Source organism: Harpia harpyja, chromosome 2 (assembly GCF_026419915.1).
Source record: "Harpia harpyja isolate bHarHar1 chromosome 2, bHarHar1 primary haplotype, whole genome shotgun sequence".
NCBI lineage: Eukaryota > Metazoa > Chordata > Aves > Accipitriformes > Accipitridae > Harpia > Harpia harpyja.
In genome coordinates, this window is record NC_068941.1 from 31,280,643 (window position 1) to 31,297,621 (window position 16,979).

The window sequence follows — 16,979 nt, forward strand, 5'->3', positions numbered from 1 at the left end:
GTCTACAGTAAACAATGTTAGTCAGTGGTAAATAATCTGTTTAAAATGAACCAAAACAAAATAGAGTCTGCATGACTCCATTCTTTACTATAGCTTGAACTATGTTGCTCTTAACTCTTTCTGGGGTCAACAGTAGTTTCCCTTTGCAATAATTTGTCATACAGATATGACTATACAAATGTTGCAGATGCTGGTGAGATGTATAGGCTACAAGGAGAAAAACAGTGTCTGTCTGGAAATAATCTCCTTGCTAGCCTGATGTATGAAAACAACAAAGGTGCTTCACAGTTTGGGGTTCACAGTCATACTTGGCCCTTTTTTCCTATATATTTACGATGTGCGCAATGTTGGCATTGATAAATAGAAGGATGTCTGCCTATAGTCTTTTAGAAGAGTTCGTTCCAACTTAGATCTACCCAGCTCTTTCTCCTGTTATTTTTACATATATATTTGAGCAGGAAGAGCAGTCATAGTGCTCAGATACTCAAAAATGCATCTGCACCACAAGAAACTGCCTGTCAGATTTTCTGCATAAACTATAAAAATAAAAAGTATCTCAGCAATTATTTTTCAGCTGTGAAATATGCTTTTGAAAAGCTGTGACTATAATTTTTCTTGCATAGAACTCTTTGTACTCCCTTATTGTTCCCATATGCAGCACTTTTTTTCATAGTTCAGCCACTCTCTGAATAGCCAAACTCTGAACAATTTTTATTTCTCTAAATTGCTTACTTCTAAACATAACTAATCCACCTTATAATTGCAAAGGAGCTATTAGAGTATTCAGACTGCATGTAGGGCTCCCAGTTACGAGTCTTGTGATCTGGAGTGACGTTGCTCCAAGGAAATTTTTAGAGACTGTACCTGGCATTTCTGGGGGTTTTTTTGAGTCTTGAAAACTGTCCCTCATCTTCCATCTTGTTCTGTTATTGATGATTTCCATCATCTAATTTAGGCTAATATGGACACCAGAGCCACTTCATGAAATTCATAGCTTCAGGTCGCATACCCATTTGTTTCTTGAAATACAAAGAAACTAAAAAGTATAAAAAAATGCAAACATTTTCTTTTCTGTAACAAGAACAGCAAAATACATGTAAGATTCCTGCCAGCTCTGCTTGGCAGCTTACTATTAGCATTGGCTTATTGCTCTTACTGCTTTACATGTGCATGCTGCATATTTCTCTGTACTAAAGGCACTACACTTGACAGGTGGTTTAAAATATAAATTGGAACAACTTCTAATTACCTTTATGCTCATGAACTGAAGTCTCAATGCTGAGAGCCTAGTCTACGCATGGTGTAGCTTTTCTGGCTGATGGAGGTGCACTGTGGAGCCTTAATCATGGTGCTGCTATTCTTCATTCTCCAGGTTTTATCTGAGTCTCTTCTATGCTTCCAGGGTATGCTTTGAGATCCTTATTGGCTTCATAAAGGCAATTTTGTAGGAGCTTTTGATGAGAGAGTTAATACCTGGCTTGCAACCAAATGAGAAATTTCTGGAATTACAGGAAGAGGCTATTAAGGGCTTAAGAATGCACTCCCTTCCCCTTCCGCTTCCCCTTCCCTTTTTTTAACTGAATGTAGTTTTTCCATTGAAATAAAAACAGTGTGGTGATTGGGGAAGGTGTATTCAAATCTTGAATGCTTAATTTTGCATCAGTGTTTTGAATGAGTCTAGGAGAAGCAAGATGTTTCTGAAGGGTGAATCAAATAAAGTCTCTAGCAGTTCAGACGGGATCTGCAAGTTGCTGGTCAAGAAGATCAGGCAGCCTAACAGTGCTGTGAATTCTGTTGGTTTTTGAAAAAACTTCATTTAAAACTTTAAATTCCTACCTCGGAATACATTTATACTTACTTTGCAGTCTCCAGGTGATGATCCATCTAGGTGAGTTTTATGTCTCAGGTAGTAACTAATATGAACTGCTTGGGGGAAGAATTCAGGAAATTCTGAAATGGACTTCTTTGAAAGAGTCCTGTAGTGCTTCATTTGTCTTTGTCAGTAATTTTCCTTTTTGTGGTAAAAGGGTTTTAGACAGCAGGTTCAGCTCATCTTTCTTGTACTCTTGTAGTTCATTCTTCTCACAGTAAAGTTTTCTCCAGCCCAAATGATCTGGATTATTTGGGATTTTTTTAGTAATGTCCCAATCGCTGGCCAGAGAGACTTGTTGCACGTTGATTTAGTGCACTTTTTTTCTCCCAGGCTTGGAGCAAGTGACTTGTGTACCTGGGCTGTTCGCTCACATTGTTCTTAACAGCAATCACATTCCAATCAAAAAGAACCAATAATGTTTCATCGGTAGGAGAAATTTAGCTAGCTGATAAGCTTATCATACTCATTGCCCACATAAGCTCTAAAACAAAACTTCACTAAAAAGAAATCTCATCAGACTTGCTAGGAATTATATATCCTTGCTAGGAATACTATCTTACATTTAATTGAAGTCAGCCTTGATATACCTGTAATTAACCAAAGGAGAGAAAGACAGGCATGGAGATCCATCATTTTAAAGGTATCATGATGAGGAAACCTGACAGTTGTGGGTTTTTTAACGTCTATCAATCTTGAACTAAAATACGTGATTTGAAAAGGCAATGTGTCATCTTTCACCTTACCTGAACTTGGTGGGGATGATCTGCAAACCTGCTGCTTGAGACAGATTTTCCTTTTTTTTTTTTCCCTCCACATAGGTATTTTTAAACTCGGTCTGACATAGTAACTGGCATGCAGCTCATACAGCTGCTGTAAAGCTAGATTCCTGCTTTCTTCTGAATTTCCTGTTGTATACGTATTGACATAAGAGGTTTTCAGGCAGCTGCAAGTAACAATTTTAACAATCGTGCTTACTGTAGATTGTTTAGAAATGTGGTATAATTTAGTCACATAATTTTACCAGGATAAGAGTTTCTGAATTCTGAAATGCTGCTGTGATAGTTTAAATTAGTTTATCTTCAAACTGCTAAAAGTGTGATCTAAAAGATTTTTTTAAAAATTACTGGGAGATACCTTAAAATGTGATTATCTATCTTTTTTTTTTTTTTTGACAGCTGAGTGCCACATCACACTCTTACTAAAGTCGATGTGAAAACTCACTTTTAATTCAGTGCACTACGAACTGAGTCCAGAAAATACTTGTATGCTGGCCAACTTCAGCTATGGCATTGTTATGTCTCACTAGCTTTATTTGTTGGGCCAACACTGGCCATCAGAAATATTGAAATAAGCTCAGCCACTTATTTGTGGTAGGAAGTTCCAGTAAATTGAAACACGATCTAGCAAAGTGTTACTGGGGCTCTGTTAAGTTTTCTGTATTCATGTCTCTCTCTGAGATGCAGAAGGTTTTGTATTAATTTTCTGTATGCAGAGCATTTCAGACACTTATGGTCTGCATTGGGAGAGAGAATTTTTTCCAAAATACTTGATTCCACACTGAATAATCAGGAAAAACAGTGAGTCATCAAAGTTTGAGAAATCATTATGCATTTGGAGATGATAATTGGCCTGCTTGTAATTTATTTATACACAAAACTAAAACTGGAGTAATTTGCAGTGTCAAAATTTTTCCTCATTCTTTCCACAGAGAATGTGTTTGCAACAAATACATTTCTCTGTATGTTTCCAATTAATATAAACCTACCAAAATTATGCACTCTTAAAGTAGGCCAATCCATTTTATTTAAAAACAAAAACCCCCAAAAAATCCTTTAGACAGAAGGTGGTCTGCAGTTTATAAAGAAGAAATTATGTCTGTTTTCTGTTTATATGTATCTCCTTGTTCACAACTCAGTATTCTGGTGAGTATTCCTTAAATGAAAAGGATCACTGAAGGATAAGTGGAGAAGTTAAGAGTAAGAAGATAATCCATATCTTCTTCTTTTCCTTCCTGTGGAAGATTCCTTTATCACATAGATTTCAACATGTGGTATCTTTTCTTATCTTCACTTTTCACTCAGAATTTTCTGAAGAAATGAATATTGCATTAAAGCTTCCTAAAATAATAATACTGGCTCTCTTTTTGATAGGAACACTCTAAAGGTTTCTGATGCATTTGCTTACATATACAATTTCTAACAACAACCCCTAAAATTCTTAAAATATTTACCTCCAGAGTAACCCGTATGTAAAAAGATACTGCTTAAATGGAAAACAACTGATTTTGTGTAGTGTTCAAAATCTGACTAAAAATATCTTTCTTTGAGAAACATTATATTTACAGTATTCTTGAAGGAGTGGAAGCTACTTTTCACAAAACCAGACCGAAATGGCGCTCATATTCCCCTTCCTCCCATCTGTTGTGTCTGTCTATGTTACAGTTATCTGATGGGTAGTTAGTGCTAAGTAAATAGTTGGGTATTATTTGGAAAAAAATCTACCGTACAAACATCTTTGCTTTTGAGGATCTTGGAAAAAAGAGTATGTAGTACCATAAATAAATAGCCAGTAATAGCATACATTTAAAAATGGTAGCGGAAACCTAGAAAGCAAATGCACAGTCCAGAAGAAACATTTTCAATACCATCTGTAGTATCTGCAATAAACAAACAAATAGTTAGTGTACATGTCTGTTGTATAAACCTACTCATCCCCTTCTCTTTCATGATGCATTGCCTTGTCTGGTTTTCTAAAATGTTTTATAGGGATTGTGTTATAGAAGACCATGTATTTGGTACTTGTAAAAAATTACTTGCTAATCTGTAGTAGCAGTTTTTTAGAGAACAAAGCAGAAAGTAGTTTGAACTATGTAGTGCACAGCTCTGGAGACAATAAAGTTTAAGTCAAAGACAGACTATAGTTTAAAGTCTTTCTTTCAAAACGAATGAAAATGTCTTTGAGTATTCTGTGAGACTTCCGGTGCAATCATGTAATGAATTTCAATAAATATTGTCATATATAGGATTTTTCTCAGTGCATCCTGAAGTAGCCTTATGTACTATTTCGGCTCATCTTTCTCACCCAGCCTGCATCAGCTGTGGAAATTCTGATTGCTTCAATTTTTGAAAAGCATTTTCTCTCTCTTTGCAACACTAGAAAGAAGTAATTGGGGAAAGAAGGAAATTACCATGCTTTGCTGTTAAAGATTTAGGTTTTTATAATGAAAAAATATTATTCATTTTCACAGTGATGACCTCTTATCTTCAGAGATAATTTTTTTTTATCCTGTAGGGCAGTATGTCTCAAGCAAATTTCTCTTTCTTCTCCTATTCTATAAAGCAAATCCCAGAAGACTTTCCTAGACTTTAGACCAAATAGTCCTGATAAAAACAGAATCATGGGGGAAATTCCAATTATTTTCCATTGCAAGCAGGTGCTTCTCTTCAGCCTACTCGGAATTTCTAATTCTTCTTTACTGAGACTCTTCAAGATGCTACATGCCATCCTTTAATTCAAGTGCAGGAGCTATGTAGCATGGATAAAGAGCAGGAAAAAATTTAACAGTAGATAAAATACCTATCATTGTAAGGGAGCATAAACAGTATTTTTCTTCTATGATAAAGAAACATTCCCTGAAAACAGTGCTTATGTGCAAAATACAAGCACTGATAAGCTGCAAGAGCTGTTGGCTGGTCCCTCTAAGCCAACGATTTCACCCCATAATGAATTTTCCTTCTACAAATACTTGCATAATTCTTTTCTGTATTCATTCATCGTAAGACTAATTAAATCTTTTGGGCTAAGCTTGCAGCAGACCAAACAGTTAAATTTAGCTGCTGGCCCACACAGCCCTCTGGGGAACTTCATATACTTACCATGACCTTACTGTTGATTTAACTGGTAATATCTGTAGTTGGCTTTCTAGAAGTAAATGTATTCATAGCCAAGGTTCAGCTCAGCCTTCGTTTTTGCACCTGCAACAGACTGTGTGTGTAAATATTACTAGATAAATATCCTGTAGTACAGTGCTAGAAAAATCTGGGAAAGCTAATAATTTGCAGACTTGCCTTGATTTTTGGAGTGCATAGTACCATATTTAGAAATCTGATAAATAACTAAGAAAAAATTAGTGTGTGCTGCATGTATGGGATCAAGAGGCACTGAAGAAGCTTAATAATAAAAACTGTCAATGCACTGGAAAGTGTTGCTTTCTTTATTGGATACCAGGGAAGAACCGTTCAGAGATAACATTTGAAAGATATTGTAGGTCATCCCAACAGTCACAAACTTTCCCAGGATATCAGCACATAAAAAAGGTAGTGGTCATGCAGATAACCAAGATGCCGGTGACTCGCTTTACACTCTCAGCATGTCATCTACTCATGGTGTGAGAGGAAACCACAGTAAGAGCTGGAGGGAAAGAGAGGTAAGGGGGTTTATTCCTGTAGGGCTTTCCAGACACAGTAACTTGTTATTGGATCTGACAAGTAGGTTAGTGCACAGGCTTCTTAGCCAACAATGTACCAAAAATCATGAGTTTCACAAGATGTACATCCAACTGATGTCCTCTTTCATACTAAGTATGTCTGGAATTTTTGGCAGGGTCCATGATCTAGGCTGGGAGAGGGCAGATAGCTAGGGAACTCACTAGATTGGTTTGGCATCACTTTTTCATAGTGTTTATTACCTTCTTGATAGCTAGTTGAACTGACTCATTCATATGGCTATAGTACCTATTAGTAATAGTGCAGACGGTAGGAATACGCACTCCTGGGTGAAGGGATCAGCAGAACCGCTGCAGACTTGCTTAAGACTGAACTATTACACTTTGAGTTTTGCTCACAAGCCGAAGTAGTGCTCAGAAAGGGGTTAAAAGCAGCAAAGATAAAATGGATCAACACAAAACCAGCAAATACGTTATGTGCTGTCCTCTCAGCAACAGTGATCCAAATCAAGCAGTGTGAGCAATCGGTCCTAAGGGGCCGTATGCTTAGGGAAGACAGTCTTGAGAGAGTGCCTGTGAAGCTCCAGGGGGAAAGTCTGGCTGTGGTGCCAGCATTTAAGAGAAAACTTCTCTCCAGCAGACATGTGTCTCCAGTGTCCCTTTCGCATGGGGCAAAGACCTGACAGCTCACAGTTTCAGTCTAAAAGAGGAATTAAATGGCAGAAACAACGTCCCTGCCTGCTCTTATTCCATTGTCAGTGAAAGGTGACTTGACTGTTCATTTGTCAGAAGACATAGCAATTAATCATAAAATTTAAAATTAATCCAACTTTCTCTAGCTCTCTTCTTTCCTCTGATCACCTAAACATGCAGTTGAAATGGAACCAGTTACTGAATTACAACAGTGTACATCCACATTAAATCCTTTCTAGAATTTGCATCCTTATAACTGGACTCAACCTCTGGACTCTGAAGGAAATAAGTAACTTGTAAAGTATCAGCAAGGATAATTCCATGTTTCTCAAAGGAAAAAAAAAAGAAAGCGAAATAAGGCACAGGACTTCTTGGCCAAAGTATAGGCAGAAATCCTTAGTACCTCAGTGAACCGCATGAGCTGACGTTTCTTATTAGCCATCATTATTATAATGTCAATTTAAATTCAGATTAGTTACGAGATTTTAAGTGTTTGCTCTTTTCATCTTGCAACCATGTGATAAGAGCATTCAGTAAAGAGGCTACTTATTCTGTTTTCTCAGTTACATAAAGAAAAATACACAAGCCAGATGCGTTATTTCATATGTTTGGTTATGTTGTGCCACTGTGATTTGCCAAACTAACAGTTCCTTCATTGCATGTTGAACCTGTCTTTTGTTAAACACCAACTATTGCCTGGCTACTTCCCACCACGCTGTTTTTATTAGATCTGTCTTAGGTCTGTTTCTTTTGTTGTTTCTTTTCTGTGCCTTCACTCTCAAAATATCTTTAAAGTATTACATTTAACTGCTGACATAGTTATTCATCTCCTAAAGCCCACAGTATTCCCCAAGTCTGTATATTTTTCCTCATCTTCAGTGTTCCTCTGATTTAACTGTTCCATTTTGTTTTGACTTTTGATTATCCCAGGGTCCGATTGGTATGGATGGAAAGCTGGTAGGTGATTTGTTCAAAACCAGTGTAATTTAGGTCTTGCACATATTCCCTCTTTGCTTTTTTAATTAGTCATGCTGAAATGTATATTAATCACATATTGGCTTCCTTTGGCATAACTTGTTTCAACCTCAATAGCATAGATTTTTAACAGAGTGCCAAAAAGCCACTTCAGTCTTTTGTGTCTATCCAAGGAAATGGAGGTCAGCCATGCTGCTCCTGTTTCCTTATCATTTTCCATCTGGATTAGATCGGAAGGCAGATGTCCCTGCTTGGGTGCTCTGTCCAGGGAACGCTCCACAAGGGTAGTTTGGTGGTGCCTTTCAAACAGCAGGATATTATTTCTGACCACATATCTGCGACTCTTGCTGGTTTCCTTTTTCCACAGGTTCTTCGTTTTTGTGTTTTAATTTCTCTGCATGGATTTCGTTGGCTGATTAGATCTGAACAGCCCCATGTCTCATTTTAAATGCATTTGTGGGCTATCCCAGATATTCTTTAGGGAGATGCTACTTGAATTAAGTTAGAAATAACCTTTACTTTTATACAATGCATTTGTAGATATATTTATATTTGTGTATATATTTGTATATCTACATATTTGGATGTATGAACCTGGAAGTTATTGTTCCCAGCTCTTTAAAGATTAAAATCATGCAAAAGGTGTGAAAATTCAGTTTCTGCACTTTCTCATGCTACTTTTTTTGCTCCCTCTCTCTTCCTCTTTTTCCAGGACAGCTCTTTTCTCTGATAGCCTGAATACATCTTTTCTGTCTTTTCATTTGCTACAGGCCCCATTTCCTTTGCAAGCTCAACTTGTTAACTTGCAGTGTCAGCTTCCATTTTCTTCTCTTAAGACTTTTTCCTGTGCTCCTTGAGATCTCTTTCTACTGTTAAGTAACTTTTCTGCAATGTTTGCAGCTTCTGGTCAATAGGCTTTTTTCTTTAATCTCCTCTTTTATCAGATTGATAGCTTACCTACTGACTTCAGCTAGACCTGGCTACACCATGGGTTTTTTTTTTCCTTTAGTATCATTTACCTATCAGCTGCTAATATTAGATTAAATTCCTAGGAAGGGATTAACTATCAACCATAGAAGACCTTCCATCATAGTAATTAGAATAGGCTGCCAAAGGACCCCCTTTCTTTCCTGCAAAACAATGTACGAAGTCAGTAAATAGGAATATAGAAGGGAAAATTGTTCTGAAGATTTTGCTGAAACCGTGAAATATTATGTAGCTATACCCACTGTAGTAATGTAGATTTAAAAAATAAATTAAAAAAAAAAAAAAGCAGTGATCAGTAGTGGATAATCAAGTACATGAACAATGGTACAGAGGGTCAAAGTAGCAGCCACTAAAATACGCCTGATCAGTTATTGGTGTTGGGACTGATCTGTAGATGCATGCAAAGAACAGCAGTCAGTTGGTAGATACAATCAATGAATCACTTTTACAGTATGTAACACATTTGAATAAAGAGATTAGAAAAAAATCGGAGTAATGTTGATTTTTCAGTCTTGAAGAGTATTTTCACCCTGTTTGTTATCTAAAATTTAGAGGAATACCTCCAGCTAAAACCTTTTAATCCACAAGTAACATGCACTGGGAACAATTTACACAGCAACGAGCCAGAGTGATTTCAGCAATCTTGGAGCCCTTTTGGGAACACAAGCATATTAATTGAGACTGACCTTGCTCAAATGAGTTATCATATCACATTGTATTCATGTTAGAGGGTTTTTTTAATGAACACAAAATTAACTCACAGGGCTTTATTCCTGACCCTTTCACAACATACAAAAATGAGAGAAGGCAAAATGAACTGCCCCTATTTCGTCTCCCACGCTTTGAATTGTTGAGTGACAATGACCCTTTACAATAAAAAAGGTCAGTATTGTGATGCCTCTTTCTACCTGTACCTTTGTAAGCAGAGCTGATGAATTCCATAATATAGCGTTTGCCGCATCCTCTGGTTAGTGTCACTTACAGGATCATTACTGAGAAGAGAAAATTATACTGTAACTGCAGTAGCTAGTAGGGCAAGGAGTATCTAAGAGCATACAAACATATTGAAGGCTTGGGAACAACTGAAAAAAACTGAAAATAATTACCTTCACTAATGCAATGTTCCTTCCATGTTCAAGGAGCTCATAGCCAACAGGATAAAAAAATCCTGCTATGAGTACTTTTGTATTCGGCATCTGCATTTACAGTTAAATGCAGGATAATTGCAATATTGGCAGCATATATAAACTAAGAGTAATGCAACTATTACATTCCCCATTATCTCATGGAGTTCTGTGTTACCATGAAAAACAATTGTCCTATAAAAATTCAGTTTCCAGCTTTCCTCTCTCTGTTTTGCAGACATGATAAAAGACTAATTATAAATGCACAATAACAAAAAGGCAAACTGGTAATGCTGTTGAGACTGAATGTAGAAAACACTTTCATGGGAGTAGGATTCCATCCCTGACATTCAGTTCAGGGTATATTTGTGTTATGTGTGTATGTCACTTATATATATAGTACGTACCATGTGGACACTTAGTAGCCTATATGTCTAAGTTAGATTGAAGAAAAAGGTGTCAGTTTTCAAATCTTTTTGTTTAAGTATATATATATTCTCTTTATTTGCTTTCTACTGCTTTAAATCAACATTTGTTGAAATGTTTTGGTAATTTCAGACTTTCATTTAAGATTTTTTTTTTAAGTATATATATCTTGGAGACAGTCTTTAACGATTTGGTCAAAATGCATCGAAACTTTAGATATACTTGTGAGACAAATGCATTGTCAGTTTATATATAAAAGTCTGCATGCATAGGTCTCAGTTTAGTTAATTTATACAAATTTATTGTACAGGCTGCCCAATACTGCATTAGTAAGCAATTCCTGATTAGGAATTAGGATCAGGTATAGCATATAATAGCTTAAAACCTGCTGTGATGGGAAGATTGAGGTAAAGGCTGAGTGCTGAGCAGTCCCAATTGTATTCATTAACTCAGTGTGATGTGTAACTTCATAGAACTGACCAGTTCCGAAAACTTTACTTCATATTAGAACTGGCAAACCTCAGCCAGTATTTTTTTTGTCTGAAAACCTCTGTAAGTGCAGTGCTGTTTTAAGAAGCTAATACAAAACTGCAGCATCTACAACAGGGAATGCTTTAGGCTGCCTTCAGTGTAAGGATTAGATAGCTACAATAATTCTGTATTTTACCATGATTCCTCGTAACGTTATTTCTAATATTTCTTACATTTAAAAAAAAAAACTTTAAAAACTTGCATGTCAATTAAAATATATTTTCCTGGTTTTTAATTTAGCACAAAAAATCTTACTAGTTACTAAAAAAAGCATTTTTCTTCAGCTGCTTTTCTCGTAGATGATAGTTCCCAGTTGAAATGCTTCCCCTACCCTCTTTAAAATCACACAGAATTGCAGAATGGTTGAATTTGGAAGGCACCTCTGGAGGTCATCTGGTCTAACCCCCCTGCTTAAGCAGAGCCATCTAGAGCAGGTTACCCAGGATCATGTCCAGACGGCTTTTGAACATCTCCAAGGATGGAGACTCCACAATCTCCCTGGGCAACCTGTGCCAGTGCTTGGTTACCCTCACAGCAAAAAAGTGTTTCCTGATGATCAGATGGAAAAGTTTTGAGTCTCTGTAGCAGTATCTTCTAGCTGAAGTGGAGAGTTTTTATAAGACTTTTAAGAAGTCTCCATGCTCAGTTTCCTTCAACTAAAGGAAATGTAGTTTTAGTTCAGCTGAAATGTTACTGAAGTGTCATAAAACCCTAGAAGCTAAGCTAGAAGTTTAAGAAGTTCTCTCTTTATAGGGAGAAATATATGAATATTTGTTTCTGTCTTACAGTGTGAGCTGATTGTCTGGGTGATTGTAGCTCATAGTCACAGCTACTATACTGTTTTGTAATATAATTCCGCTTCATGCAGATAATTTGTAATGAGTAGGCTAGAATAACTGATGACTTTCACTGGCTTTCCTAGGCTAGGGACCTTAGTGATAGGAAGTCTGGTCTGTAAGAGCTTGCAGCAGCAAGAGATACATACAACTCCTTGGTGTGCAAAGGATGCCTCTCCATTTGTCCAGGGGTGGTCCAAAGGTGATGTTGATAAATAAGGGAGAGGAAATGTATCAGCTACCTCTTGGGCTGACTGACAAGAGTTAATCTACTGCTGACTTGCTGGTTTTAATATTGGTTTATACTTGCTTAAAACTGTGGTGCTTGCAGCAATGGCAAGAAGACTATTGTTTGCCCAGCAATATGCTCCTCCAGTTTTTAGACTTTGTTTGTTCAATAGGCGGTAATTAGCACCTCCTTGAAACATGGGGGCAAGCCATAATAGAGAAAAAGCACGCAATACCTAGTTCTAAATTAGCTCAGCATCTGTGGATTCTTTCTCACTTGAGAATGATTAAATTAGGTCTTTCTATCATTTCTAAATTGTTCTGACTATCTAAAGTATGAAGTTTCTCAAATGCAGGTTCAATGATGTGTTATTGTAATTTATTTCTGGAATCAGTTAATTGCAAGAAAGTTCATCAGTTTGAATTAAAACATTAAAATTCAATATAGACTTAAGAGTCAGACTCTGACTTCAATACACTTACTGGATTTTTTGTTATGTCCTCATTAGAGAGTGCTGTAACTATTTGCTACTATTTAAGGAGTTAATCCTTGTCTTAATTTACCATAACCTTATCTTTTTCTTGTTTTTCAGGGTCAGCCTGGTCCTCAAGTAAGTGCCATCTTATTTTCCTGCATAAGTTAAAGCTAAATACAGGGCCCACCAAACTCAGGTTTTCTACAGAGTATTTTGATTTTTTTTTTTTTTTAAATCTTACTGTAATAAAGCTAGAAACTGGTAACCATTGCATAATTCTGTAAGGCAAATATTTCCCAAGAGAGAAAGATGGGCTCCCCCATATGGTTGAGTTCCCTCAGCTGTTTGACCAGATGGTGGGGTTAACAACGTAATACTGAATAAAGCAAATCTCCTAACTATGGCTTGAAACTTTGCCACCTAACTTTAAAGCAAGATAAAATAACTTAGCAAATGTGTAGCAAATGTTATACTTCAACTGCTTATTAATCACATGCTAATAATGTTGCAATAATCCAGGCAGTCCTCAGTTATTTTAAATATTGCACTGCTAGCTGTTTTGATTAATTACATACACTGCTTTGAATTAGTTCTGCTTTATTTAAGAATAGTAGAACTTTGTCTTGTGAGCTGTAACTGAAGATGTGGTAATCTAGAGTTGAACTTCAGTTCTGAAGTAGAAATAGAACAGCAGAAAGGAAACATTAGGTGTAGCAAAAATTAAATGTTGAGTGAGAGTGATATAGAAATGTGGAAGAGCAAGGAAATAGGAAAAAGAAAAGTGAATACCAAAGCCAAACTTAGTGAAATCAGTTTAAAAACGCTACCTTTTTGCACACGTAAGATGCATTATGGAACTCTAGTCTGTGGGACCATCTTAGCACAAGTGAGTTGCCTGAACCAGGATTTCTGTGGCAGCCTTTTATATTTCAGAATCATAATTGAAAGTCAAAGCTTTACAGCCTTATCGACTGAATTTTTTTAAGTTAAGATTTTCTTTATGGGAAGCAAGCATTTTTCTCAGATTTTCTTGTTTCTAATCATCGTTTTCTGTTGAAAGACAGTTTGCGTTATAAACCCTCATCCCACTCAGTTTGAATGCCTAGTATCCTTGCAGTGCCAGGCTCCATTTAATAGTCTTATCTAAGTAGTCCGTGTGATATTGGAAATGACCACTCCCTATAGCACTTTTCACGGTAAGCTCTTGATGTGTGGCCTACACAGAGAGGTATCTTCAGCCTCTGTGCTGCTGGGGGTCAATGAAGAGAGAGATTGTAATTCTGTGTGGCAGTCTTGCTCTGAACAAACTCTGTTGAGGACCTGAGGCTGTTACTGGAGCCTGTGGGCTGCCCTCCAGTTGACGATGACTTGTGCTGCCACCCGTGTCTTTTCCCTCTGGGTTTGGACCCCCACCTTCCACATTTCAGTTGCTTGGAGAGTGTCTCTTGCTTAATGCTCGTAAACAGCTTCTCAGTCTTTGGAGCTCATATCTCTACATGAAATGCCCTGAGGTATCTGTAGGCAAAGAACCACAATGGAGATGGCAGCATGCAGTGCTGTTTCAAGGGCAGAAAGGCAGACAAATCTTGTCACGATTGTTAAGAGAAGTGGGGTGCAAACCATAGGAAAAACCCTCTAAAAATGCCCTCCCAAATTTTATTAACTACTCTGTGCCCTGAATGATTGTACAGAAAACAAGTACAAGGTACTAGGACCCACAAGACTTAGGATGAGAATTCTTGCATCCTAACTTCAGTAGCTCCTCCCAGTGGAAATGCTCATCTCTGTGCCATTGCTATTGTTCTGAGCAACACCATTTCTCTTAATACTGTCTTTTTCTCCTTTCCAGCTCAAGATGCTATTATTGTGGCAGCAGGATATGTATGTACTCAGTCATTTTGACTGGCGGATTTGAGTCCAGGAATAATTCTTGCAAGGGCACTGGTGAGGAAGCCATAATGGCATGAGACAGTCAGAGGAGAATTCAGCTTTAGATCAGGATGCCTAAACCTAGAAGCTTGTGTGTAGGTGTTGACGTGTGAGGTGTGTAAGCACTCCTTGTAGTCAGTGAAGGCTGAGTCAATACTCAGTGCACCTAGAGACCTCTTCATCTCCTTGTAAACTCCTAGGGCTCAATTACATTGCCTGCATACAGGTGTTTGTTGCTGCATGAGATGATCCAGGGTCTCCAGCCTAGCCTCTGGCTGTTGCATGTACAATGGCTGGAGTCTGTGTTGGGCCATTGTTGTATCTGTCAGTCATGGGCAGCTGTCTTGGATACCTAGGGAACCTCTCACATGACACTACTTGCACACATTCGTGCCTCTTAATTACAGATTCTGATTATAGGCAGCTACTTAATCGAATAACCATTCTGCTGAATTGCTTTCTAGCCTATGTTGACATCTACATGTCTTAGGCAACTACATGTAGGCTATACATTTAGATGTCTTTCCCCTTAAACTGAAACCCAGATCCAGATAACTTCATGAGACAGCATTTTTAAAATGTAGAAAACTGTGGTTGAAAATCTCAAGAATTTTTAAAACTGTTTTTAAAGTATCAATAGCAAACAGAATCTGTTCACATACAGATAAAATAAGTCAAACCCCCGCAGTTTCTCATTAAAAAACTGCAGAAATTTCAGCCACCCGTGGTTGTCAGTAATTTCCTCAGTCTTAACTGTCCATGAGAAATCTGAAATGCAAAGTATTGGTCGGTTTGGTTAGTAAGTAAAGGATTCCTACCTTCAAAGAGAATTACTATGCTGACAAAAGAAAGTTTTTGATGTCATAGCCATGTAAGTCCACACTAAGAGAAAAGATAAATTCTAATCCTTTTTACACTCAGTGTTTTATTAGCACCTATTCTTTTTTGCTATAATTTTCAAAAAGTACACACTGAATTCACACAACACGTACATAGTTACTGGGTACAAATATAAATTCATAACAGATCAGTAACACCTCCTATCTTTTTATCTTTGAATTTTTACTGCTTCTTTTCTTCAAAAATACACTGCAAAAGAGAATTTTGCTTCATATTTTCCTGTTTTAAGTAAAAGAAAGCTTTATTACAACCCACAAGCATTTTTTCAGAAAAATCTCGTGGTTCTATTGTATCTCTGAAAGGTAAATCAATAATCAATAGCTAAAGGATTTCTAGCATAACCTTTAAAAAAATAAAGTATCTTCTTATAATTTTAGTTTTCTGTTAAAAAGAAAGCTTTTTCAAATACCATGTAAACTGAGTTTCTTTATAGAAGAGCAAGTAATAAAATTTTTAATATTTTTGCTGAAACTTAAATTCTGGCTTTTGAGTGACCCCAAAGAATACCTGCTTTTTTCTTGTTTAGAATGTAAATATGTATTTAGATTAACTTGTACCAGAAAGGTTTATTTTCCCAACAAATCTATACAACCAAATTCTGCCCATACACATCCTGTTTAAAATAATGGAAGTATTCATGTTTGTCAAAGAACAGACTTTAGCTTCTAGTCTAAAGCTAATTCCATAACGAATGTACTATCTGGGTAAAGAGAAGGCTTGTTATTTTTAACTTTTTTTGTTGTTTAGAAGTAAAGTTCATATAAATATTGTAAAAAAGAGCATTTAGTATTCGGGTGAAGGAAAAGAAAATGATCCTTTATGAAATCCTAAACTGAACTAAAACCATTAATGACTGTAAACGTTGGGCCGGGTGCTGTTTCAGTGTGACTTTGTCTCAGTCAGTCAACTGTTCTCCTTTGCGGCAATATCCTCTCCCTGGCCTATCTGTAGTGCAACATACTTTTTCTCTTATGTCAGCATACATGATCACTCTCTGTGTGGGACTTTGAGATATAGCAGCCCCACAGATGCTTCTTCCTTCTCTTTGGCAGGCATTCAAATCTGCATTAGAAATGGACAAAATACTAATGATTGATACTTGTTTTCATGAGATTCTTGTTTTCCTGTATGTAAAATGTCTGTGGAAGCAGTGTTATTTCAGTCTGAAATTTTGCAGTGTTGTGTGCATGACAAAGGGTTACCATAGCAATTCTGGTGACAAATGTATGTGTGTGTCTTTTTTACCGTCAAGCTTCAGGGTATGTGACTGGACTATTTTTAATTTCTGATGGCAGAGATTCTGATTCATGGTTGGACAGGCTATTACTGGCTTTGGCTGTCAACAGAGCTGGTGGGAACCATTTTAACTTTTAGTTTTCTGCTTTTTGTCAAGGACTGAGAGAAATAGCCAGCAGGACATAGGCCATAGTTTTGAGCTGGTGTGGATGGCAGCAGTGTATGGAAGAGGTTTGTTTATCACTTCCTAGAGAACACTGTGATGGTAAGGAGAATCCTAGACCTTAGGAAAGAGTTGAGTATCTGACAGCAGGAAGGATG

The 16,979-nt window shown here is 37.0% G+C and overlaps 1 protein-coding gene across 1 annotated transcript in view; it reads left to right on the top strand.

Annotated features, from left to right (window-relative positions):
* COL25A1 (collagen type XXV alpha 1 chain) overlaps positions 1-16,979 on the top strand; it is a 335,707-nt gene that overhangs the window by 184,902 nt on the left and 133,826 nt on the right. The window contains exon 5 of the mRNA XM_052774794.1: positions 12,711-12,728. Within this exon, the coding sequence (XP_052630754.1) occupies positions 12,711-12,728 (18 nt within the window). The remainder of the gene's footprint in view (positions 1-12,710; positions 12,729-16,979) is intronic.